Here is a 23,932-nt window from a genome sequence, read left to right as displayed (position 1 = left end):
TAGCACATCGCATTGCGTATTAGTTTAAAAGATATTCCATACAAAACATACAAGTAATGTAACAAGAACAATTCAATCTGATCCTTTTTACACCACAAGGTGGTATTTATTACAAAAAATATATTCTCTTTTTATAACATTGAGATCTCCTATTACATACATGTAAGTGTCATACATGTACTTAAACATATGACAGACGATTTCAAGTCTTGACAACTTGATATCAAATCTTTATACAAAAAAAAAAAGTAAATGCAATGTTAACGTGTTGGGAAAAGGTAGAGGCATACAGTTCTGCAATGTATGTTCGAGACATTTTTTGCCGTGAAACACTGGAGGAAAAAGGTACTTCAGCAAGATGAAGACACTACACAACACAATACTTATCTAACAGCATCTTAGCCAAGTTCTTGGATCCACTGCCACTGTAGATAAGAGCCAGGTTGTAGGCCACTTCTCTCCGCAAGTCAAGGAGTTGAGAATACTTGTTGTCTCCAACGTCAGGAGGGGCCATGTGTAGGGCCTTCTGGTAGTAGTGGATGGCAAGGTGCTCTAGTCCTGCAGCAGAGGAGGTTTGAAATAAAAGGTAAAGTTAGTAACAGCCTTTTTGAGACTGTAGGGGCAGTGGGTTGTTAGGCACTGTTCAGGGAACAGTATTAGAAGGGCCGAAAATAATTTCCTCAGGTTGGTAGATCATAGGACATAAGAATTTTCTTTTACACAACCAGTTGTGTCAGCAGGTGAGGAAAACTGGTTGTGTAAAAGAAAATTATGTCCTAGTATTAGAAGGGGTCTAGTTAGCCTCCATAGCAGACTCTCTATGGACTTTTTTGGCACTTTTGCTGGCCATTTCTTTTTGTACTGGGTCGCTGATTGCTGGCCTCTCTCATAGCCGTCCATTTTAGAGCCTGCATTTTTTCGGCGGTACAAAGTCATATTATAAAACAATTAGCCATTCATCTGCCCTATTAACACATACGTTAGGAATAATTCACAACTCCGTGAGAGGCAATTCGCATGTCGGCTGCAAGCATTTTACAACTCGGGCCCGAGCTTGGCCGTCCTTCAGATGGGGAAACCCCCATATGTCACGCGCTACGCGCTCCGCCCGAGCAAAGGCGTCGGACATACCGAAAGAACGTCGAACTGGTAAGTTTCACTTCTGTGTTTTTAAAAAGCAGTTTGACCCCGAAATCGTTAGAGAATTGTCGGGTCAGTGCACACGGGGCGTGACAGCGCACTGTCCGCGTCCGGCGGAGATGCGTGCAGTTTATTAGCCGTCCACGGCAGGCAGGGAATTCGCACATCCTTGTTAATCGCCCTAATCGTTTTATAATATGACTTTGTACCGCCGAAAAAATGCAGGCTCTAAAATGGACGGCTATGAGAGAGGCCAGCAATTAGCGACCCAGTACAAAAAGAAATGGCCAGCAAAAGTGCCAAAAAAGTCTATAGAGAGCCTGCTATGGAGGCTAGGGTCTAGTGTCTTTTACCTCCCCAACCGAAATCACGGTTTGTCCTGGGACAGCTCCTGACAAGTAACGGAAATTAAACAATAACGGATCATGGCAATCAATTACAAAATGTCTTACTTAGAAATCAAGAGTAAAGCACTGACTTTGTAGAAAGACCATGCAAACCTTACCTATCTGGTGGAGTGCTCTTCCCACGTTGTAGTAAGCCTCTTGTGTTCCACCTCGGTGGATCAGGTATTCATCTAGGGGAAAAACATCTCCATTAAGCATTTTACATGACTTTTGGATACTGATGATGGCTGTTTCTTCGTATCCGAAGATCAATGGTAGGCAGACAAGGTTGATTAGACGACCAGTCTGCCTGGCCTGCACGTGACTTTTTTTTAAGGTGAAGGAGGGGTGTGCACTTCCTTCTCCACCCTCTCGTCTACTGGCACACTAAGTCCTACAGGGACACAACTGTTTGCCACGTAAGACGGCCCCAGCAGATGCAGGTTTATTATTTGGAGTTTCCATCTCCTAGGAGGACTTCCGACCAAGGATTCAAGGGGTTCCTCCTACCCCTGACTCGTGTGTCATGGCGGGTGCGTCATGCCTGAACATGCCCCTAAGGCCTACCACTGCCACAAAGGCCTGTCACTGCCACTAGCCGCAGCTAGGTACTCATTTACACCTGAGTTAAGTGAGGAAAGTCGTGTAAAGTGCCTTTCCCAAGGGCACAAGATCAGTGATGCGGCAGCCAGATTAGAACTCAGGACCTCTTGGGCCTGAGCCCAATGTGCTGCCGATCGCGCCACACGACCCCACGGTGGATACTACCTGTGTATAAATTGTGCTACCAGCAGGCTGCCTGGTCTTGTAGTTAGCATTGTAACAGTTACATTTTACTGTAAATGAAAAAGAAAATAAAAAGAATGATTTCCTTTCTGCAGGCACCATGCATAAATTTTAAATAATTGTCATTTGGGGCCAGTGAAAAGTTGGTTTGGGCAGGTGTACATCACTAAATGACCATGAATTTTCCCAATAGGGTAAGCTAATTTTAAAAACATGTCCAACCCTGACACATGTGTATGTACTGCATACTGCATGTATGTACTGTACTCTAGGTTCTGTGTCACAGAACCTAGAGTAGAAAGTGCGTACTTAGAAAAGACATGCCCTGCATCAGAAAGAAGACACATGGCCTGAAAATTAAGATATGAATCCACTCTAAGACTTGATTTATATTCTAGTTTCTATCCAGGGTTCTAGCTAGTGCATTTTAGCGTAGTGGGCCACTACACTATAATTTGTGACCTCTACGCTAAAATAAGGGCCACTACGCTAATTTTTAACTAGTGTAGTGGTGCTTTGCTACCATTTGCTATGTCTAATCAATGTATGAACAATGACAAATTATGATATACCATTCAAAACTGACCAAAAGTGATGTTAACAGATTGCTTAAACTTTTAACTCTACATTTTCAAAATCTCACCGTGGAATGGCCAAGACTCCCTTCCCCACCTATCTCATTGGTCGCTTCGCTGCCATGCCATTCCCACTACGCTAAAATTAAATCCTGGGTAGAACCCTGCTATCCATATATCTACTGCCCTTTGCTGCTGTGTCGTGTCACAGAACCAACCATGTACAATCCAGTCATGTAGAGTAGAAAGTGCATACTTAGAAAAGACATGCCCTGCACCAGGACGAAGTGGCGCTTGATGGTGTACTTCTGCGAGGCCATGTGGAAGAACGTCACCCCGATCAGCAGGAGACTCATGGGATTGCTGGGGTCCAGGCGGTACGCACGCACGTACTCGCCCAGGGCGTGCTTGTACGTTCCCGATATCAACGAGTTGTGGCCGTTCAGGAAGGACAGAGCTATGTTGTGTGGATTCTGGAGATAGATGGAAAAAAGGACAATTAGTATTCTTAAAAGAAATGTATTTAGAAACCATCCTCATTAATTATGCAAATTAGCCCCTGATTTGCATGACTAGCATTTGATTATGTAAGGCATCACTGAAGCTATCTGCGTTCCAAATATAAGATCTGTCGACCCATTTCCGAGTTATTTCCCTCTAACAGGATGATGCAGCTACGCAGGCATGGAAAAAATTCCTAACATGCCTGCGGAATTTTGGGATTTTTTGTCAAAAGGACGCACAATATACTAGTAGGCTAGCCCCTGAGGTGTCGCCAAAAATGAATGCTTGTCTATTCAGTTTTATGACACAGATACATTGAAATATACTCAAGGCTTTCAATCCACACTAACTGAGGAAAACATATTGTGTACACAAGGAAATAGACTACTCTCATTTAATATTAGTCTTATAATTATGTTTGTTTGTTAGAACTGTAGAACTGTAAAATATCTTATAAATCAGTGAATATAATTGCGCCAAAAAAAGTTACTCAAGCAACTGCATGGATATCAGGGCTCGAAATACTGGGTGCAGGTGCACCCAAAATTGGAGCTGTGCACCCAATTATTTTCTGTGGGTGCACAGGGTGCACCCAATATTTTCATAGGCTTATGTATGTAGAGATATCAAAGTATACTAGACTATACATCATATCTGCAAAGACAGTATTGAAGATGAATACCATTTCCTGATGATATGCCCTTGTTATGATGAAGAAAGGAAAAAGTTATTGACCATGTGTAACAACAGAACAACACTACCTAATACAAGTAGAGAAATATTCAATGTAATTCTATCATGTCCCGACTCCATATCTGTCCACCTAGGCCAATATATATATAATGCTATGCAAAAGAGAAGTCGTGCTTTAACAATGTAAAATACACTATGCCGCCTTATTTTCTATTATGTTAGATTAGTATACTCATGTAGATAGTTCGTAGTTGCTAGTAATACATGTTACTTGCCATACATTGTACCTGATACAATCGTTGTGCAATAAACTTGACTTGACTTGACTATTCTTGGCATCTAAGTGTTAGAAAGATAATAAAAAATGCCTGTCATGGTACTTGATGAAAACATAACTAAGTTTTGTTATCATAGGTTTTTCTGACATTCTACTTAAATTTAAGTGGTGCACCTAAAATTTTTTTGGTGCATCCAATTTTTTAGACTGGGTGCACCAGTGCACCTAATCCCAAAAATGAATTTCGAGCCCTGGATATGATTTTGGAGACCTTTCAGACAACCATGCGGTGTCTTTTGTCAGTGACCTGAATGTCTTTCCTTCATTGACGTAACAGTGAATTCATGCATGCAGCAAAGCTACATGTAAAGTATAACATCATGAAATTCTAAAAAATACATTTCTTGCATCATTTTGATACATTACATACATTACATACAGTTTTAAGAAAGAGTAAAATTCGTAAAGGTGGGGTCACAAATGCGTATACATGTATGTTCAAGTCCGTTTGAGGTGCGTATGATGCTCTTAGTCTCTAACAGGCTCCACAGGTTGCGGAAAAAAAGTAAAAATTGGACAAATATAGAAACATAACAAACCAGATGAGTTAGCTGACCGAGAAGTATGGTTAGCGACCCAACTAACTTTGCTGACATGTTACCTGAGTGTTTACGTTTGTCCAATTTCTATTATTTTTCAACGACGTGTGGGGCCTGGGGGAGGCAAATACTCCCATGCGCGCCTCATACGGACGCCTCATATATATGCAGGTGTGACCCCACCTTAAGAAATCTGCCATCACCTTTATCATAAGTCTAAGACAGAAGCGGTGATGTCGGGCATCTTCACTGCTGGTGGTGATCTGACTAAAGACATTCCACAGCTGGTTCACCCCCGTATTCTCCATAATCATTGGTCGGACAAACACGTACGCCATCCGGTAGTTCTTGTTCAGGCAGCACGCACTCAGAATCATGTACTTAAGCTCCTGAAATAAGTGAAATGAAAGAGTTCTGTTTTTAGCAGCTGCTAGGCCACACCAATACACATGTAAATCTTTAATTTCGTTCTCAGACTATTTTGCATAGGATTTCAATAAAAAGACACGATAAAAACAGATGGCTTAGAGAAAACTGACATCTAAGGTACCCTCACAATTTGTTTCTGAATGTTTATTTTCCAATCTAGCATAATTACAGTAAATACAGTACATTACTGTAAATGTACTGTACAAAAATGTACATGTACTGTACATGTACTGTACATGTACATTCTTGTTCAGGCAGCACACACTCAGAATCATGATCCGGAGGAACTGACAAGAAGGACTGTAGCATTTCTAGCAGCTTCTAGGACACACCAATATTCGGAGAGAAGATTTTAACTAGAGGACAGTCATGATGAAAAAAAGAGTGATGACAGCGAACTGGCATCTGACTCTGTAAACTCAATGGAACTGTGTTCCAAAGTATAGACTTTCCCCTGTTTCCAAATGTTCCATTTCAATACAGTTACTCTCCGCTTGGGAGAAAATGGAGTGTTTGCATTGGCTTTCAGTTTGCGATAGTGCTACAGTTACGTCATGTGATATATTAACCTTAGGCACCTTTGCAGACAGCTAGAAGGAAACCACCGCATAGCAACTTGGCAAATGTGCTACAGTCTGGAAGAACAATTGCTTAATTTACTGTCACTGATCTACCCTTTGGACATGTCAGACACATAGAAGCTCCAGTTGTAATTTTCTCTTAAGGTACGTAATTCCGCCACTTGCAAAGCAGTGTGATTGTGAGAGATTTTTAGTGCAGCACTCCCCAGATATGCACAGGTTAGATTACGCAGGAGTGCATCATACTGAGGTACCGGTATGTTGCACTGGAAATCTCTTTTGACACATTCTTTGGGGTTGGCATATACAGTTATGTATATGTGACCAGGCAGAGTTCTGTTACCTTCTGTTTAGCAAGATCCCTCTCAAACTGAGGTGATGCCAGGGCTGCCATGGTGAGATGTTCCACCTCTTCTGTCCTGCCTAAGGTAGTGAGACTCCGGCTGGCCTTACAGAACAGGTCCCACCATTCCAGCTTACTGATGGAACTCAGCTTGCCACTCAGGTCCACTGGAACGGGATACATGCAGGACATTGAAATGTATTTTTTGTTTGTTTGTTTGTATTGTATACCCGGTAAACCGCCTCATGGCGTAACACACCAGGTTGGTACATATAGAATACAACACGGTGTATTCCGTATCACCCGAGGGTATCAGCCGACCCGCGGGAGGGCTGGGACCGTATCTTATTTATGTCATACCCACCTCAGAAAACCCATGTTTTGATGCGAAATGCGCCAGAAGTTGAACAAATTTGGTGCCCTTGAACCAGAAGTGTTGCAACAACAATGTTCCAACGTCTGAATCAGGTATTCGAATTGCCAACCGAGCCGTATTCGGCCTGCTCGAAATGGTTCGATTTACTCGAAGAAAGCCTGTGTGATACGCCTTTTGAACCTGTGCAATACGGAAGCGTACAGCCCGGTCCGGAACACCCGTATCGAACGTTTTCGCGTCACAGGTATGACACAAAGAACAGTACTAAGTGCATGTCTGGACAGACTTATATGAGCCACTCACACCAGGAAGGACCCCTACTCTTGTCGATAAGTGCAGTGGGTTCTTAAACGTGCTTGAGGTGTGGCTCTCCTCCATTTAACCAAAGTTACTAATAGGTACTCATTTTCACCTGAGTGAAGTGACGATAGTCAGGTTAAGCGCCTTTCCCAAGGGCACAAGAGTGGTGATACACCAATGGATTCGAACCCAGAACCTCTGGTTCATGAAGCGAACACCCTGCCGACTGCCCCACACGCTCCTACCATTTTTAATACAAATTTCAAATGCATCGCAAAGTACTGTAAAGGGGGGAATTTCAGCATTTCTATGTTCGCCTCTTCACCTTGAACATTTTCTCTTTAAAAAACGAGTCGATTGGCTGTTAAACTTTGCCAGTTATCTTGATTTCACTGTTATACATTTACCAGCCCACCTAAATTTACAGATAAGCATTTCCAGTGTCCCCCCTATGCAGACCCTCATGACGGCTGACCAATTCAAACTCAGAACATCGTGGTTGGGAGCGGCGCGGGTGCGTTCTAGACTGCAAGGTTATGCGTTAGTTCAGAAACAAATTGGGAAATTGGGCGTGATACGTTCTCCGCCCTCCGCGTGGGGGTGTGCATATAAAAAGAAGCCGATTTCTGCCAAACCCCGAACTTCCGACGGCACGGGCGTGTCTAGAAAATGTTTATGAAAAGAAGAGGCGTGTCTGAAATCTATTCATTGATCGTCTAAACGCGGTTAGACGTGATTTCACGCATATCAGACGCGGGTACACGCATATCTAATCGCGTTTTACCGAGATGTAATCGCAACTTGCACGACTTTTGCACGCGATTAAATCGCGTTCAGACCGGACTATAATCGAGATCTGTACTGTACACTCACCAACCGACCTCCCCTGCCCGACTCCCCCCTGTTCCTTCACCATGGCTCTCAGCTGGTACTTCCGTCTGCGGGATGTTATCTTCGTCACGACCAGCTGTAGGTTCTGCTGTTGATACGCCTCCTCAAAATACTTGGACAACATGAGCAGGGCAGAGTCCACAAAGTCTTCCATTCTTCCCTGTAGGGAGGGTTATAAAGTAATTTTTCAAACAGGACTGGTGGACAACAACAACTAAAGTGGACACAACATGTTATGTGTGACAGAGTTCAGACCCCAAAGTCTACAACAAAAGACTAATTCAAAAGCCCTATTAGAATCTTTAACTTGGTTAAGGAGATGTTGATTTGAATACTGCGCATCAATTTGTCAGTTACTTGCAAACTTACCATTAAAAAAACAATTTGCAAAAAAAATATGGGAAAACAGTCACCAATGTCATAGAGAAGTTAATTCAAAAGTCAACTTGAAGGAGAAGTAAAAGTACCGACATTAAGAATGTATTATCTTCTATACAGTCTACATGTACTCTGTGCGGTTAATCATTTTTTCAACGTTACCTTGAATCCTGATTCAACAAAGAAGTCAACTTTTCTTTACCAAACTTTTATTTCTGTACGCTCAAATTAGTTTAGGGGTTCCCAGAGGATGTCATACATACAAAAATGTACAGTCCAATCAATCTAACCACCTATGCAGACAACCCGAACATGTTCTTACTCCATACAATGTAGGTACATCAAAACTTTGAAAGTTGAAGCTTAACCTCAGTCTCAACAGGTCTACAAAAAGACAATTATTACCTATTAGGATGTTTTTGCTCAAAATAAACGTATTGATGCAGAAAATAAGCCCTGTCTCCTGACCTGTGAGTACAGAAGGGTGCTCTTGTGGTGCAGCAGCTGCACGTCAGGACCAGGCTGGCTTGACACCTGAGCAGCTGTCTCCACAGCTGTGGGGGTGGCAGCTGGAGCACCTGGATATGAGGCAGATGTCACTTGATAATTTGATTTATCAAGAAGCCTTTGACTTTGACCTATGACATTCCCAGAGCATTACTTAATGTCCTAATTAGTTACAAAATGTATAATGCATGACTTAGGTCAAAAGGTGGTCTTGTGCATGCTTAGTGGAGTTGGAATTTTAAGGTTCTGGGTTTAAATCCCTAGCAGTCCCCAATATTGTTCCCTTGACTAAGTGTAAACATGAGTCAAGAAAAAATTTACCTTACGATTTTGGGGAGGGACATCTTATCACCTTACAATGTATGACATCTGAACTTCTACTGCATAACCTTTGACCCTCTGGTGTGTACCCTCTGACCTAATGTATAGTCATGTATAACCCCTGACCTTATAGTGTATAACCTCTGACCTTCTAATGTATAATGCCTGACCTGGTGCATAATCTCTGACCTTCTCATGTATGACTTCTGACCTAATGCATGGCCTCTGACATCCTAATGTATAACCTCTGACCTAATGTATGACCTCTGACCTAATGTATGACCTCTGACCTTCTGAAAGTGCCTGCAGTGCCTCCTCTGGCCTGCCCAGCTGCTGCTGTAGTGCTGACAGGGACAGCCGTGCACCCAGGTGACTGGGAGCCATCTCCACAACCTTGGCATAGCTCTGACCTAATGTATAACCTCTGACCTAATGCATGACCTCTGACCTTCTGAAAGTGCCTGCAGCGCCTCCTCTGGCCTGCCCAGCTGCTGCTGTAGTGCTGACAGGGATAGCCGTGCACCCAGGTGACTGGGAGCCATCTCCACAACCTTGGCATAGCTCTGCACTGCATGCTCCGTCTTTCCTGTACAACAGAGCACCAAGGGGAGAGGAGGACATAAAAGTAAGTTAAAGTATCGTTGTGGTTGAATGTGTAGATTGATGGTGTAGATTGAAAGATAGTGTGTATAGTTCGTTAGCAGCCCTGCCTTATGACAAAAAAGCTGTGAGTTCAGATTTGCTCAACAACATGTCTAATTACAAGTGTTGTCAAACACTCTAAAGAGACGGACTGTAGACAAGGGAAATACAAAATGTACTTTTGCTTTGTTACATGACAAGACTGCAACACTGCCTTCATGTATTTTTATAGTTCACACACAATGCTATCATGGTAAGAAAAAAATCTAGTAACTTACCCAGTGCATTGAGGCACTCAGCATATCTGAGCCAGACTGCTGCCAGGTTGTACCTTTCTGTGTTCACCAGCATAGCCAGGATGGGGCGCGCACTGTCATACTCACCTGGGAACAGGTAAAGACAGGGGTTCAACAAGTTAAGAAAATTTACTTGCCCTAAAGAGCAAATACATAAAAATCTGCACATCAAAGCTTCAAAATAATGTTCTTTCTGAGACATAGTGCAAAATTCCTAAAAGGCACTGTATTGTCATGACTGGGAAAGTCACCATTCAGTCTAATTACATTTGTACCTGGTGGAAAGAATCAAGAGCGGGAGGCATGATTTTGTTATGATTTGATGTGCAATAATATCACAAGGGTGCATATCTTGGCAACTAAATGTACCGTATACTGTAAATGCAGAAATGTTCGCAGTGGATTAATGTGATTTCTATTATGATATTAGACTGCAGTCTATGGTGTTACTACAAAACCACCGCAAAAAGTCCCTTTTCCCGCTACCACGAAATTAAATCCTCGCGAACTTAAATACATTTACAGTATGTTACTAATTTAGTATAATGATTCAATTCCATGACTTTTTAATTTTGATGTCATTGGTGTAATAAGCACTTAAACAGTCTACAACAGAAATAGGTAGCTAGGAAAACATAACAATATTGTCTCCCACCATCTGCTTGGAGACTAATAACACACACCGACGTCGACATAAGCCTCAGCTATGTCCAGGTACAGATCCCCCATGTCCTCAGCACTCTCCTGCAGTAACATGTCCACCAGTGGTCTGGCTGCGGCCAGGTAGCGCAGGTGGACCAGGCTGACCGCTAGCTTAATGCTCAGGTCTATGGGAGTCTCAGGGGGGATGGTGCACTGCATCACCTGGGTTTCTGGAAAAGACCAATCAGGACACTGCATATTTGTGTTTTCAAACCAACTACATTGTACAAATAACACCCTCCAGGTTAATTTTGGACTTCCAGATTAATTCCGGACAAACCTTAATCATTTGAAAAACTATTAACCAAATGAATTAAGATTTGCAACTATGGTCTTTTAAAAGGTAATTAATATGTAGATTGCAATCAGATGTCTCAAGGAACAAAGCTTCTGGAGAATTCTGGCTTTAGGTTCCCAGAATTCTGCAGAATTCTGACTTAGGTTCCCAGAATTCTGGCTCAGGTTCCCAGAATTCTGCAGAATTCTGCAGAATTCTCCAGAATTCTCCAGAATTGGCTTTGTTCCTGGAGACATCTAATTGCAATCTACATATTAATTACCTTTTAATATACCATAATTTCAAATCTTAATTCATTTGGTTCATCGTTTTTCAAATGATTAAGGTTTGTCCGGAATTAATTGGAAGTCCAAAATTAATCTGGAGGGTGTTATATATACTACAAGTCCCTCGACACATCTACATCGAATCACCAAGCCATACTGGTCTCACTGGACAAAGTCACAATACTAGACACTGAACAGGACTACTTTGTAAGAGGTATAAAGGAGGCCATATACATCGGGGCACTCCAGCTAACACTGAACAGAGACGGTAGGTGTTAGAAACTTCCTGTCATGTTTGACCAAGTGCTGACGTCACGTATCCGCAAGATCACGTGTTCGTAAGATCATCTGTGTGGGTCTCTCAAGTTTACGTTCTGGTCAGCCAGGAACAAAACAACAAAAGTTCAAAAGTTTACCTTCAACATTATACCTATCCTTGTAGCAAACAAAATCAAGTGCAAAAGTCTACCTCTACTGAAGAAGGTTAACCCTTAAACTGCCAAACCTGGATATATCCGGCACACATAAACATGTCCTGTGTGCCGCACCCGGATATATCTGGGATAGCGTATTCCCCCAAAGTAGCAACTTTGCGCGCACGTAGCGCAAAAACCCCGGAAGTTAGGGACTTTGGCCTTGTTCGGGGGGTTCTTTTTGGAGGTCAGCAGCCAACCCTGGCACTGATAACATTTTATAGTGCTGAAACTCTGGCAGTTTAAGGGTTAAACTACAACCAGTCCTACCCTGTTTCCCTGTGTCAGGCATGCCCAGTCTGTCCAGTGCAGCCATGGTGTCAGTGACGCCCCCTTGCCAAGAGAGCTGCACACTGCAGTAGTTGGACATGGCCTCCAACACATGGCGATACTGCTTCATGGTGACGTACAGCTCAGTCAGCATGTTCACATCCTCAAATGTCACTATAGGTGGAAGGATAACATATACGAGGGGCGGTCAATAAGTAATGCCCCTGACCCATTTTCCATAGCAAGAGATTAATGAAACTAGGCACAGTTATTAGTCTTTCTCTTTATAGGAACCACCCAGAGTTATGCATTTCTCCCATCGTTTGATGCAGCTCTGGACACCGTTTTTGTAGGACACCCCAGGTTGGTCCTCCAACAGATGCCTCATCAATGGCAGAAGAGGGACGACCAGGTCTGGGAGCTGTTTCCACAGACTTCCGGCCATGTTTGAATTCAGGATGCCAGCGTTTTACAAGGTCATATGATGGGGCATCATCACCATAAGTTTCTTTCATTTCATCAAAAGTCTTCTTTGGTGTGCGTCCTTTCAAATACAAAAACCGGATCACTGCGCGACACTCAACTGGTTCCATTTCACACCTGGTCCATTTCGCACCTGACTCAGTTCAAACACCAGTAAATCAGAAACCACAATTAGTTCAGAGCTGTTTTTTGCAACATAACCTATAAAGATATGAATCATTACACATACAAAATTTCATCTAGATCAGACGACTGGAAGTGGGTCAGGGGCATTACCTATTGACCGCCCCTCGTACCATCGAGCTTGGCAGAGCAACCACCTGTATTCCTGATCACAAGCCACATTTTGTAAAATGTGTAAAATGTGTGTAGGACTTTAAAAGATGTCAACTTGGGGTGTGTATCATTTGTATCGTGTACACAGTACAGTGTAACCATTTTTCTTGTTGGGCCATTCCCGAAGAAAGGGACCTGAAAAAATTAGTGTCCCGGATTTTGGACCGATTAGAAAATGAACAGATTATACTTGCAGGTGTTGACGTATTTTGGGGCTTATTGAGGTCCAAGAAAATTAAGACAAGAGGGAAGTAGAGAAGAGTTCATGGTCATTTTTCAAAGTTTTACAGTCAAACTTGGTCTAAACTTATGCAGTTAGTGTTGTTTCCATGAAGATAGGATTTTAAAATGCCAAAGGATGTTGGATACTCCACCAAACAGAATCATTTGTAATGGAATTAGACCATTGTTTTGAGTATCACCCATTCACATTAGTTATCACAGATAATCGGGTCCAGGTTCAGGTCCGGACCTTGACCTGTTTCTCTGGACCTGAACTGACCTGGCCTGAATTTCCTGTACCAGTACCCACTACTAGGCCTTATCAGTTGCCACCAACTGTGAATTGAATCACAAAGGCACAACCGCACTCCTCTAGAACAAAGAAAGAGTCTACCAATTTTGTACCTCAAACATGGTAGATGATGAAGTGCACTTTACTGTTGATTGTGATATGTATGCCAATGATAGAAATATAATTCTATTCAATTACATAGAAAGTAGATTCCCTCAATTTAGACACATGATCATGAGTAGCACTGACAAGTTTATATTCCTCATGCGTTTTGACAAACCAACCATAGCTAAACCCTAGCCTACAGTCCTACATTTTTACCATAATACCAAGAAGTGAGAAGAAGCCAAACTTCTGTATAAGACAGGATTTGTGATACTTTTATTATGTATAATGTTTTGACTTGTGACCTGTACTTAGCTTGGTTGGGCAAAACTGTACAATAAAGGTCTTCATTCATTCATTCATCAAAATTAGAGTACTTACCTAAGGTGGGGTGCTTGGTAAAAGCTGCCTGTATGGTTTCTATGGCCGCCTCTGTCTCCCCCGTGGCATGGTAGGTTTTGGACATGTCCCTCATGAGATCCATGTACTTGTTTCCTTCCTTCTCTGGGAGAAGCTGGGGATGGTGAAAATTAGATTATTTAGTGTGAATCACTACTTATTAGTGTGAATCACTACTTATTATTGTACAAGTGGCATAGTCTTAATAATCTATGTTTAACTTAGTATTTTGTGTTCAATTAATTGTTCTGGTTTCGGTCCAGGAGAGTATTTATCATTTTAAGTATCAATAAACATGTAAAGCACATAAACACATAAAAAATGAAATCTTCTTCACCTAACAATACCAGATTTGCTTCTTGATCAAGGAATTTTATTTCACATATTTTAGTGCAAAAAGACAAAAATGTAGTCATATGCCTTTGCCATCCATTTCATGTTAGCATAAACAATACCCTCCAGATCTACAGCCTTTCAGTGAATATACAAATTATCATGAATATCTGCTGATACCCCTCCAGAGCCTTTCTGTGAACCAAAGTTACTTTTAGTCTACTGATACCCCTCCAGAGCCTTGCTATGAATCAAAGATACCTTTAATATCTACTGATGCCCCTCCAGAGCCTTGCTATGAATCAAAGATACCTTTAGTATCTGCTGATATCCCTCCAGAGCCTTGCTGTGAATCAAAGATACCTTTAGTATCTGCTGATACCCCTCCAGAGCCTTTCTGAGAATATAAGTTACCTTTAGTATCTGCTGATACCCCTCCAGAGCCTTCCTGGGCTCCTGTGTCTGTTCCAGTAGGTTAGCCTGTTCCCAGAGGATGCCGATGTTGTTGGGGTCATATCTCAGGGCTATGGAGGGGAAAATTGGACTGTCAATCTAGAACTTTAATAGAACCTTCGTTAAAATGTACACTACTTGCACATCTGAGCTTGTTTTTGGTCTCCTGTCATATGTCTTGATGTCTAACTTGAGTCTAAAGAGCAGCTACGTCTTATAATACAGGGCCAACCAATTTGATAAAAGATTCACTCTTTTATAAGTCTGACTCAGGCTTTTAGCTAGGATTTTATTATATGAGGTCCAAATTTCTTGGTAAGTCACGCTAAGTCATTTACACTGTAGGCACGAATATTGTAAGTGGGTCCCGGGGGTATCCACCTTTCTATGGTGCAGAGTTTAAGAGAATTTTAAGTTAAAAAGGGCAAATTACTGTCAGAGAGGTCACAATAGGAGTCAATGTGACCTCATACGACCTAGTGGCATCCCTGGTCAATCAGGATTTTATGCCTGTCAGAGGATCTGCTCCCAAGTGTAAGGGCGTCCAGTGCATCCAAGTTTTGTTATTTTAAGAAAAGTGTGTTCAAATGACACATGCCTGGCTAAAAGCCTGAGATGGTGCATGTATACATGCAACTAAAAGCACCTTTCTTGTAACAGATGATGGTCTGGCTGATGTTGTTCTGTTCTAGTGACACCTCTGCTAGCTTGACCCACTCCTCGGGTTCCTGAGGGTTCAGGTTTTGTACCAGAACCTAGCATGTAACCATAAGCATCTTTCTTGTAACATGTGATGGCCTGACTGATGTTGTTCTGTTCTAGTGACACCTCCGCTAACTTCACCCACTCCTCGGGTTCCCCAGGGTTAAGGTTTTGTACCAGTACGTACCCAACCCTAGCATGTAACTACAAGCACCTTTCTTGTAACAGATGATGGCCTGGCTGATGTTGTTCTGTTCTAGTGACACCTCTGCTAACTTGACCCACTCCTTGGGTTCCTGAGGGTTAAGTTTTTGTACCAGTACGTACCTACCCCTAATTAACATGTAACTACAAGCACCTTTCTTGTAACATGTGATGGCCTGGCTGATGTTGTTCTGTTCCAGTGACACCTCTGCTAACTTGACCCACTCCTCGGGTTAAGAGGGTTAAGGTTTTGTACCAGTACGTACCTACCCCAAGCATGTATATTATAACTACAAGCACCTTTCTTGTAACATGTGATGGCCTGGCTGATGTTGTTCTGTTCCAGTGACACCTCTGCTAACTTGACCCACTCCTCGGGTTCCTGAGGGTTAAGGTTTTGTACCAGTACGTACCTACCCCAAGCATGTATATTATAACTACAAGCACCTTTCTTGTAACAGATGATGGCCTGGCTGATGTTGTTCTGTTCCAGTGACACCTCTGCTAACTTGACCCACTCCTCGGGTTCCTAAGGGTTAAGGTTTTGTACCCGTACGTACCCAACCCTAGCATGTAACTACAAGCACCTTTCTTGTAACATATGATGGCCTGGCTGATGTTGTTCTGTTCTAGTGACACCTCTGCTAACTTGACCCACTCCTCGGGTTCCTAAGGGTTAAGGTTTTGTACCAGTACGTACCCACCCCTAGCATGTAACTACAAGCACCTTTCTTGTAACAGGTGATGGCCTGGCTGATGTTGTTCTGTTCTAGTGACACCTCTGCTAACTTGACCCACTCTTCGGGATCCTGAGGGTTAAGGTGTGCAGCTATCAGAGCAAACTGCAGGGAGCGCTCCATATCCCCCTTCTCCTCATACACCATGGCTGCAGTCTGGAACGGCTCATAGCAGTGGGGAACCTGGAAGACACGTAAACATCACTTTTGTGATGACTTCCTCATCCGAGAATAGTCATCAGGTTGGTAAGTACAACTGTAGTAGATGAAACTGTTACTGCACATCATTTTCACCGTTAAAAACTGTTACGGATGTTTTACACTCCTTTTCATTTGGGACCGCATTGTAAATATTTTGCATAAAGCCGTCCGTACATATGTAAATTCTTCACGTTTTGTGGCTGCATCTGTAATGTGAGCAGCGACACCTGTCCTGCAGTACATTGTGAACCAGTCAGAATTGCCTTGAAAAAGGTGACAGACAGTCACCAAAACATTGGTGAGAAGAAAGCAATGTAAATATGGTTGTGTAAAAAAGAGTCACCTTATTCAATGACTTCCTTATATTTAGAACAGTAGTCAAAAAGATGTGTCTTTGCACTGCAGTGCCTTTGTCACTGGCAAAGGCATGTCTATCTTCTTCTCCTTCTTTGATTCACCACAAGGTTCAACTGTCAGTTTATTTGAAGTGTTGGGGAGACTCAGAGTTTGGTCTTCCTTTTAAGTATCAAATGCTACTCTCAATCTCTTAAGGTTGAGATTAAGTTGACCTATAGTCTTGGAAGAGTACAAAAGCTTGACCTACTGACCTGCCTGATGACCTCCATACACATCTTGATGGCATCATCGTACTTCCCCCGGGCAAACCTCAGGTTGGCCTCTCCCATCAACCCTCGCAGAGGCTTGGGGACCTGAAACAGACAAAAAGTTATTTGTATTGAATGCCTGGCAAGCATGCATATGGTGCAACACATCAGGTTTGTAATGAACAGCGCAAGCTGCTCAATCTGACAGGCAGCTCCTGACAGAGTTACTTGATTCACTCACTCCAGGAAGGACCCCTACTCTTTTGCAACTTATAAGCCTTCTCACATTAGTTAGGACGCATGTGCGGCGACAAGAATTCTAGGTACATGTAATATGTCAAAGGTAAGGCACACAAAAAGTAAATAAACTCGTCTGGATATTGTTATGCAAATCGAAACAATGGTCAAGACAAGGACTGTTTACTTTTTGTGTGCCTTACCCTTTGACATATTTCGTAGAATTCCTGTCGCCGCACATGCGTCCTAACTAATGTGAGAAGGCTTATATAAAGTAGGTCCCTTAATGTGCTGATCATGAAGGAATGGCTGTCCTCAAACAAATTGGCTTTCAGGCATCCCATCCAAGACGACATCCCTAGCCAGAAGTACATGTAGGTACTCATTTTCACCAAAGTAGATTGAGGGAATATGTAAAAGTGCCTTTCCCAAGCCTTTTCCGTCTACTACTAGTACGGATTCGAACCCATAACCTTTACATTCTAAGCCACCAACCCTAACCACAATACCAGCTTGCCAAAATATTTTCTACTATAAATTCTAGTCCCAACAAAACCGTCTTTGCAAACCTCGTTGACTCTCCTTCTCTTGGGTCGTTTCCTCCCCTTTCTCTCCTCCTGCTCCAGAGCAAGCTCCACACTGAAGGCTTCAGAAATGTCCACGCCTTTCTTACTCGGCTCTACAGCTGTCTTCACCGTCTCCTTGCCATCGTCTTCCTCTTGTTCCATGAGTTCAGCAAACTCGGAGAAAGAAAGTTTTCCTTCGAGGTACTTTGCCGTAAGGGAAGTGTCCGCCGGAGACGTGTTGGAATCGTCCCCTTCTTCTTCCACGCCTTCCATTTCTTCTTCGTCTTCGTCACTGTCGTCTCGTGTTTTTACGGTGTCAAAGTTGTCGTCATCGAAGTAATCGTCCGAGTCGTCGTTTTCGGAGGCACCGCCCCCCTCCCCCGTCGGCGGTACCAACCGACCAGTTTGCCCACTTGCTGTCGGCCCCCCTGTACTCGTACCCGGCTGTGGAGCCATTTGTACGAACGATTGGATCCCCCTCTCCTGTCTGAAGGCATCGAACTCCTGGAAGGACACCTCTCCGCGGAGATATTGGGCAACTCTTCGCTCAACTTCTTCCGCCGACGACATGCCTGAGTCCGCCATGCTGGGGCAGAGGTGAAAGTTCAAAAGTCAGGGACAGTCCAGTACCGAGGGGAGGTGTGGGGTAAGCGATGTGTTTGGATGTTTTTGGTGACATTTAATTCCTGCAAATTACCTAGCTAACATTTACATACCATAAACATACGTATTTTAACAAAAAATCACATTTTTGGAGTGTTATTTTTTAATTTCCATCCCTAGATACCATCCCTGGTTGACCCCCATGTATATCACATGATCACCAGCAGTGGAGGTCTAAAGTCCAAGCTTGAGGTGGGGTGATCATGATAGCCTGCCTGCCTTACTAATTTTTAGTGCTATAAATATGCCATGAATAGAATGTGGTGTATAAAGTCCACGACCCCTTACGAAAGTCTTTCACAGCACGTAAAACCTTAGTTCGGGACGTCATGACGAACATCTACCCAGCACTGCAATTTTTACGTACACTAACGTGTTAAACTCAAAAAGCTGTAGAGGGATCTTCACAGTATCCCATACTCAAGGAGGCCCAGTTGGCTATGGTGACATCCCAATAGTAGACGGAAGCAAAGGGTCAAATCACAGGTATGTCAGCTTAGAATCATCGGTCGGCTGTGGCGCAGGCGACTGTAAGTCTCTTCCAAGACCTTCTGTCGGCAGCTAGATGACAAATTTGCTTTGCGGTGATCTGGTCATTGTAATCTCGAGTAGGAGCTGTTGAATGTACTTTAAACATTTGTAATAATGTTCATTCAAGCTGCCTTTTCCTTTGAAATTAATATGAACACATCGCTTATGAATATCTGATTGCGAAATAGATAACCGATGTTAGGTATTCATTTAGCCTTAAGACAACAATTTATTTGCAATAGTTAAATTTTTACATTATGTATTATTTTGTCCTAACGTTACAGACATTAGTGTTACCAGCCATCTCCAATATTACGGCTAGTATCTAAATATCAGGGTCGTTATGGAGCGGTCGTTGCGTGACATCATCACGGTGGAGCCCGTCATCGCCCTGTACATGATGGCCCTCAACCTGCAGACCCCGGTACTGCAGCAGGTCGTCTGGGTCAAGTCCTGTCTCAGCATGTTCAACCAGACGTTCTGCGACGGTCTCGAGAAAAGCGATAACGTCGAGCTGCAAGACGCCGTCCAGAGCCAGGCTTCCATCTGGATTCTCGCGAACGTGATCGCGCTCACCATACCATCCATCATCGTCACCGTTTTCGTCGGCCCGTGGAGCGACCGCGTCGGACGGAAGGTCGCCATGATCCTTCCCGCGCTCGGAGGCTGCCTCATGAGCGTCAACATCGTGTTCCAGTCGTGGTGGATTGACCTACCGTGGTACTTGTTGCTGATTGGACCGTTCATAAGCGGATTCTGCGGCGGCTTCGCAACGGTCTTGCTGTCCGTGTTCAGCTATCTCGCCGACGTCACGACCAAAGAGGAGCGTACGAAAAGAATGGGGATCGTAGACGCTACGAACACGTTAGGGTGCACCGTCGGCTTGCTGATAAGCGGTGTCATGGCGGACAACGTCGGTTACGTCCCGGTCTTTGTCACTTGTGCGGCTCTACAGTTTCTAGCGATACTCTACGTCATCTTCTGGTTGAAGAACCCTGACCCTGTTAGGCCGAGAGGGACTTCTCTATTGAACGTGGACCCTTCGGAAGAAAGGGGCGCTTGTCTGCAATTTTTTAGTCTTAAAAATATCAAGAAGGTGGCTCAAATATGCACGAAGAAGAGACCAAATAACCGAAGGGTGCATGTGAACCTGACCTACCTGTGTCTTTTCCTCTCTGCACTCATCCAAGCAGGTAAGAAAATAGTTTTGGCAAGAGGATTAGGCAGTGCTCAAAATCAAAGTTTCCTTTCTTGTTGTTTTTGTTCATTTCTGTTCTATTGCATCATGATTTATATGCATTTCTTAATTGTAAACCATCATTTTTAGATGAATATTCTCAATAAAAGAATGCAGGGTCCTAGCCAGCGTCCGTCCTTCTGTCCTTTGAGTTTGACAGAGTTTTACTGCTGGGGAAGAACAAAAATTTTGTTCAATCCATTCCATACCCTGTGATGAACAAAAATTGACATGTAATTAAAGATTCTAATTGATCCAATTACAATTTGAGTCTACCAGCAAAATTTGCCCCTCAAAATGAAGGAAATAGCATTTCAGAGGGTCTTGTTTTAGTAAACCAAATTTTCCCAGACAGCATACCCCTGACCCCCCTGCCTTTGATATTCTGGATTTCCATTCTAAATCCAGGGGATGTAAAAAAATTCAGGCTTGATAGAACGCTGAAAGAATGTTTTATAATGTTTTTTGTGTTGTTACAATCGTTTTGTATAAGGTGTTGCAGAAGTGGGTCTACTCTTCGTGAAAGCGGAGCCGTTAAAGTGGTCGGAGAGTCTGTACGGTTACTGGCAGGCGGCGCAGAACGTCATTCCGTCCGTCACCCTGCTGGTCGTCATGCCGTTCCTGGCCAAGCGTCTCCCGGACACCGCCCTTGTCATCATCGGGGGCGTCTCGTACGCGGCCAAGTTCGAAATCATGGCGTTTTCCAGCACCACATGGCTCATGTTCTGTGGTGAGGCTTGTACTATTATTCTACTGTATATCGTGGCTTCCTTTATACAAAACCAAGGGAATCATATCTGCTAATTTTTCAGTAACTTTTTGCGCTATTTTTGCCATGGCTTAGAAGTTAGAGATATATCAACTAGTACCAGCCCAGCCCAGTCACTTTTCATGTCCACTTTTGGTACCACACATCCTAATATAATTATGCTACTTCACAATTATAACTTAGTCTTCCAACAAAGTATTGAGCCAGTGGTCACTACATAGGATGGTACTCAGGCTACAATAATGTGGCAATGAGAGGCCCCATAATTCCATTCATTCACCATGATTGAGTTTAAACTATTAATTGTGTGGTCGGAAAAGCTTTATGTCATTTACAGATGAAAATTGCTGGGCGCATATGGCTCTGGATCGGTAGCAAACCCTTCCTGCACTGGCTTGATCAGTCTGGGTTTCCCAGGCACTGCATTTGCATATTGCTAAGTCCTCTTTTGTTGTTCCAGCGGCTGCGGCGGGTGCGTTTCAGTATCTAGCCTTGGGTGCACTCCATGGGATGATCTCCAAGCAGGTTGATAGCAGTGAACAAGGTAAAACTTTCGCTTCGTTAACACCCAACTGTATCTGAAATCATGACATGATTGTACAAAATGTATATATATCACATTCATTTCAAGTCAATGCCACACTTTCATGATCTTTGGCAAATTTGCTAGAGGGTCACTAAGTTTCAAGACAGCTAGAAAATCAAGCATTAATGCCGCTATTTATTGCCTCAAAATCCACTGTTATATTGGAGGCTGACTGCTCCCTGAAAATTGCGCAAAGATTAGTTAAAAGTTAAAATGGTGCATTCTAAGGTATCCTGAGTGGCAAAATTATATTATAGTTAGAGAGGTCAGCGTAGAAGACTCTGACCACAAATGATGTACTAGTAGTGTCATTTCATGCTTGTCAGAGGATTTTTCCCCAGTGAAAAGGCTTCTAGTGCATCCAATTTCTTGTTATTTCAAGAAAAGCTGTCCAGATGATGCCATGATGTGCGTCCAGATGCGCATGTCTGGCTAAAAGCCTATTTATTGCACCACTAGCTATTGAAAGACATTATTCTTATAAGCCTCTAAGCATTATGCTTCCAGGTCAACCTGTTTTGAATTTACTTGCTTTCCTGTCCGTGTAGGTGCGACATTCTCACTGATGGGTGTGCTGGAGTGCGGTTCTGCTCTCTTCTCCAGCCTCATCTTCAACTCCATGTACGCCGCGACAATCCGGTACTTCCACGGAGCATGCTTCCTTCTCATGGTCCTCATGAGCTTCTTCATCATAGTCATAAATGTGTAAGTATTTTTGGCAACACCTCAGGGGCTAGCCTAATAGTATTAATATAAAATCCCAAGGATTTTAGGAATTCATTGTGTACTTCTGTAATGTCCATGGGCATTCCCAGAAAAGGGTTTATTTCCCAGTACACATTGTTGCACACGACTTTTTAAGAGGGTTTTTGTCTTTTTCATATCATGATTACCAATAAACCAACACATTTTATATTTAATGGATGTGGTCACTTTAATCTCATAGGACTAGGATTCATAAGATTGTTCCATTGCTCAGTTAAAAGAGAAGGAGGTCAAGGAGAAAAATATGTAGCAAATGGGCTGCTGTCCACAATAAATTTTGTCCTGTTATAAATTTACTATCCTGTAAAAGGATTACTCATCTGCAAATAATTCCCCAGCTTCTACTATAATACAGTAATAAGATGCTCAGAGGTTTCATCTTCATTTTGGATATCAGTGAGGTAGAATTTAGAAAGAGTTTTATGAGAGCCATTACCACAGACTCTTTTTGTTGTGATTTTCTACCAAGCAGTTATTCATAATTTTGTTCTATTCTATTTTCCATACAGGTGGCAGGAATGGGACGAAAAGCCCCAGTGGGTCTCACCCTCTCTCCAGGACCCTGATGATGATGACATCTTTGACAGCAAAAAGACGGCCCTTATTACCTGATCTTCCATAATGCCAGTTTCAATTATATGTTATTAATCTCGAGCAGGTTCTAGCCAGCACCTGTCGGAATTTTGCAGCTGGGGACAGACACAAATTTTGCCCATCCCGTCCTCTGTGATGGACAAAAATTGGCTTGTTATGATATTAAAGAAAAGAAATTTTACAAAGATCTCCAGAAATTGAGCACAGATGCCGTTGAACTGAGCTGAGTCCAGTCTTAGCAACATTTGCCCCTCAAAATGCAAGAAATAGTGTTTCAGATTTCAAAGTTTTTCCGGACCCACTAGGACTGTCTCATGGAAGCCCATGGCATTTAACAGGATTTTTGTTTAAAAACCAGGGGACGGAAAAAATTTCAGGCTGGCAAGAACGCTGATCTCGAGCTATTTAAATTTCTGGAGACCAAGAATCTTCTATATAGCCATGGAATTCACCATTTAGGTACCCTATCTTCTTAACGGTGATCGCTGAGAGACCTTGACCATACAGTGACTCTACCAAAGTTGGATGTATGAATGCAATATGATGTAAGGTTAACGTTTCAAAGTATGATTTGATAGACAACAAAACATTAGCCTGGAGTCCAGTCTTGTGCTTTTAGTCGCTCCCCTAAGGACCGCTTAGGGGAAGATTTTCAGCAAAAGATTTGTCCACACTCAGATGTTTTTGAAATTTGACGAGCTCCAGCTGATCTAAAAGTTTTGCTGGCATATGTTCAAATTGTGACGTAGGCTTTTCAACGTGTTTGAGCTGAGGTCGACCCTCACATTGCTAGATGCTATGCTAGTCCTGTCTTCCTATAACCTCCTTGTCCTGTGTAACAATGATTACTCCAACCAACAAGGTCACCATTTAGGGCTC

At 42.9% G+C, this 23,932-nt stretch overlaps 2 protein-coding genes across 2 annotated transcripts; one reads left to right on the top strand and one right to left on the bottom strand.

The window, feature by feature from the left end:
* Window positions 1-76: 76 nt before the first annotated feature.
* LOC118430764 (general transcription factor 3C polypeptide 3-like) lies at window positions 77-18,516 on the bottom strand. Its single transcript, XM_035841784.1, has 17 exons — window positions 17,912-18,516; window positions 17,109-17,210; window positions 16,290-16,482; window positions 14,618-14,727; window positions 13,853-13,985; window positions 12,034-12,207; window positions 10,708-10,896; window positions 10,007-10,111; window positions 9,638-9,672; window positions 9,377-9,479; window positions 8,727-8,836; window positions 7,863-8,040; window positions 6,314-6,480; window positions 5,164-5,349; window positions 3,144-3,360; window positions 1,646-1,717; window positions 77-558 (listed from the first exon to the last, which is right to left on the bottom strand). Exons 1-17 carry the CDS (start codon window positions 18,491-18,493, stop codon window positions 368-370), a joined length of 2,847 nt encoding a protein of 948 aa, XP_035697677.1. The 5' UTR covers window positions 18,494-18,516; the 3' UTR covers window positions 77-367.
* Window positions 18,517-19,388: 872 nt separating this feature from the next.
* Window positions 19,389-23,566, top strand: LOC118430973 (solute carrier family 46 member 3-like). The gene is made up of 5 exons (XM_035842006.1): window positions 19,389-20,295; window positions 20,833-21,069; window positions 21,569-21,652; window positions 22,243-22,399; window positions 22,969-23,566. Exons 1-5 carry the CDS (start codon window positions 19,446-19,448, stop codon window positions 23,069-23,071), a joined length of 1,431 nt encoding a protein of 476 aa, XP_035697899.1. The 5' UTR covers window positions 19,389-19,445; the 3' UTR covers window positions 23,072-23,566.
* The last annotated feature ends 366 nt before the right edge of the window (window positions 23,567-23,932 follow it).

The sequence above is a fragment of the Branchiostoma floridae genome, chromosome 14 (genome assembly GCF_000003815.2).
Source record: "Branchiostoma floridae strain S238N-H82 chromosome 14, Bfl_VNyyK, whole genome shotgun sequence".
Taxonomy (NCBI): domain Eukaryota; kingdom Metazoa; phylum Chordata; class Leptocardii; order Amphioxiformes; family Branchiostomatidae; genus Branchiostoma; species Branchiostoma floridae.
The sequence above is the reverse complement of the archived record's forward strand: the minus strand, read 5'-3'. Positions and strand labels throughout refer to the sequence as shown.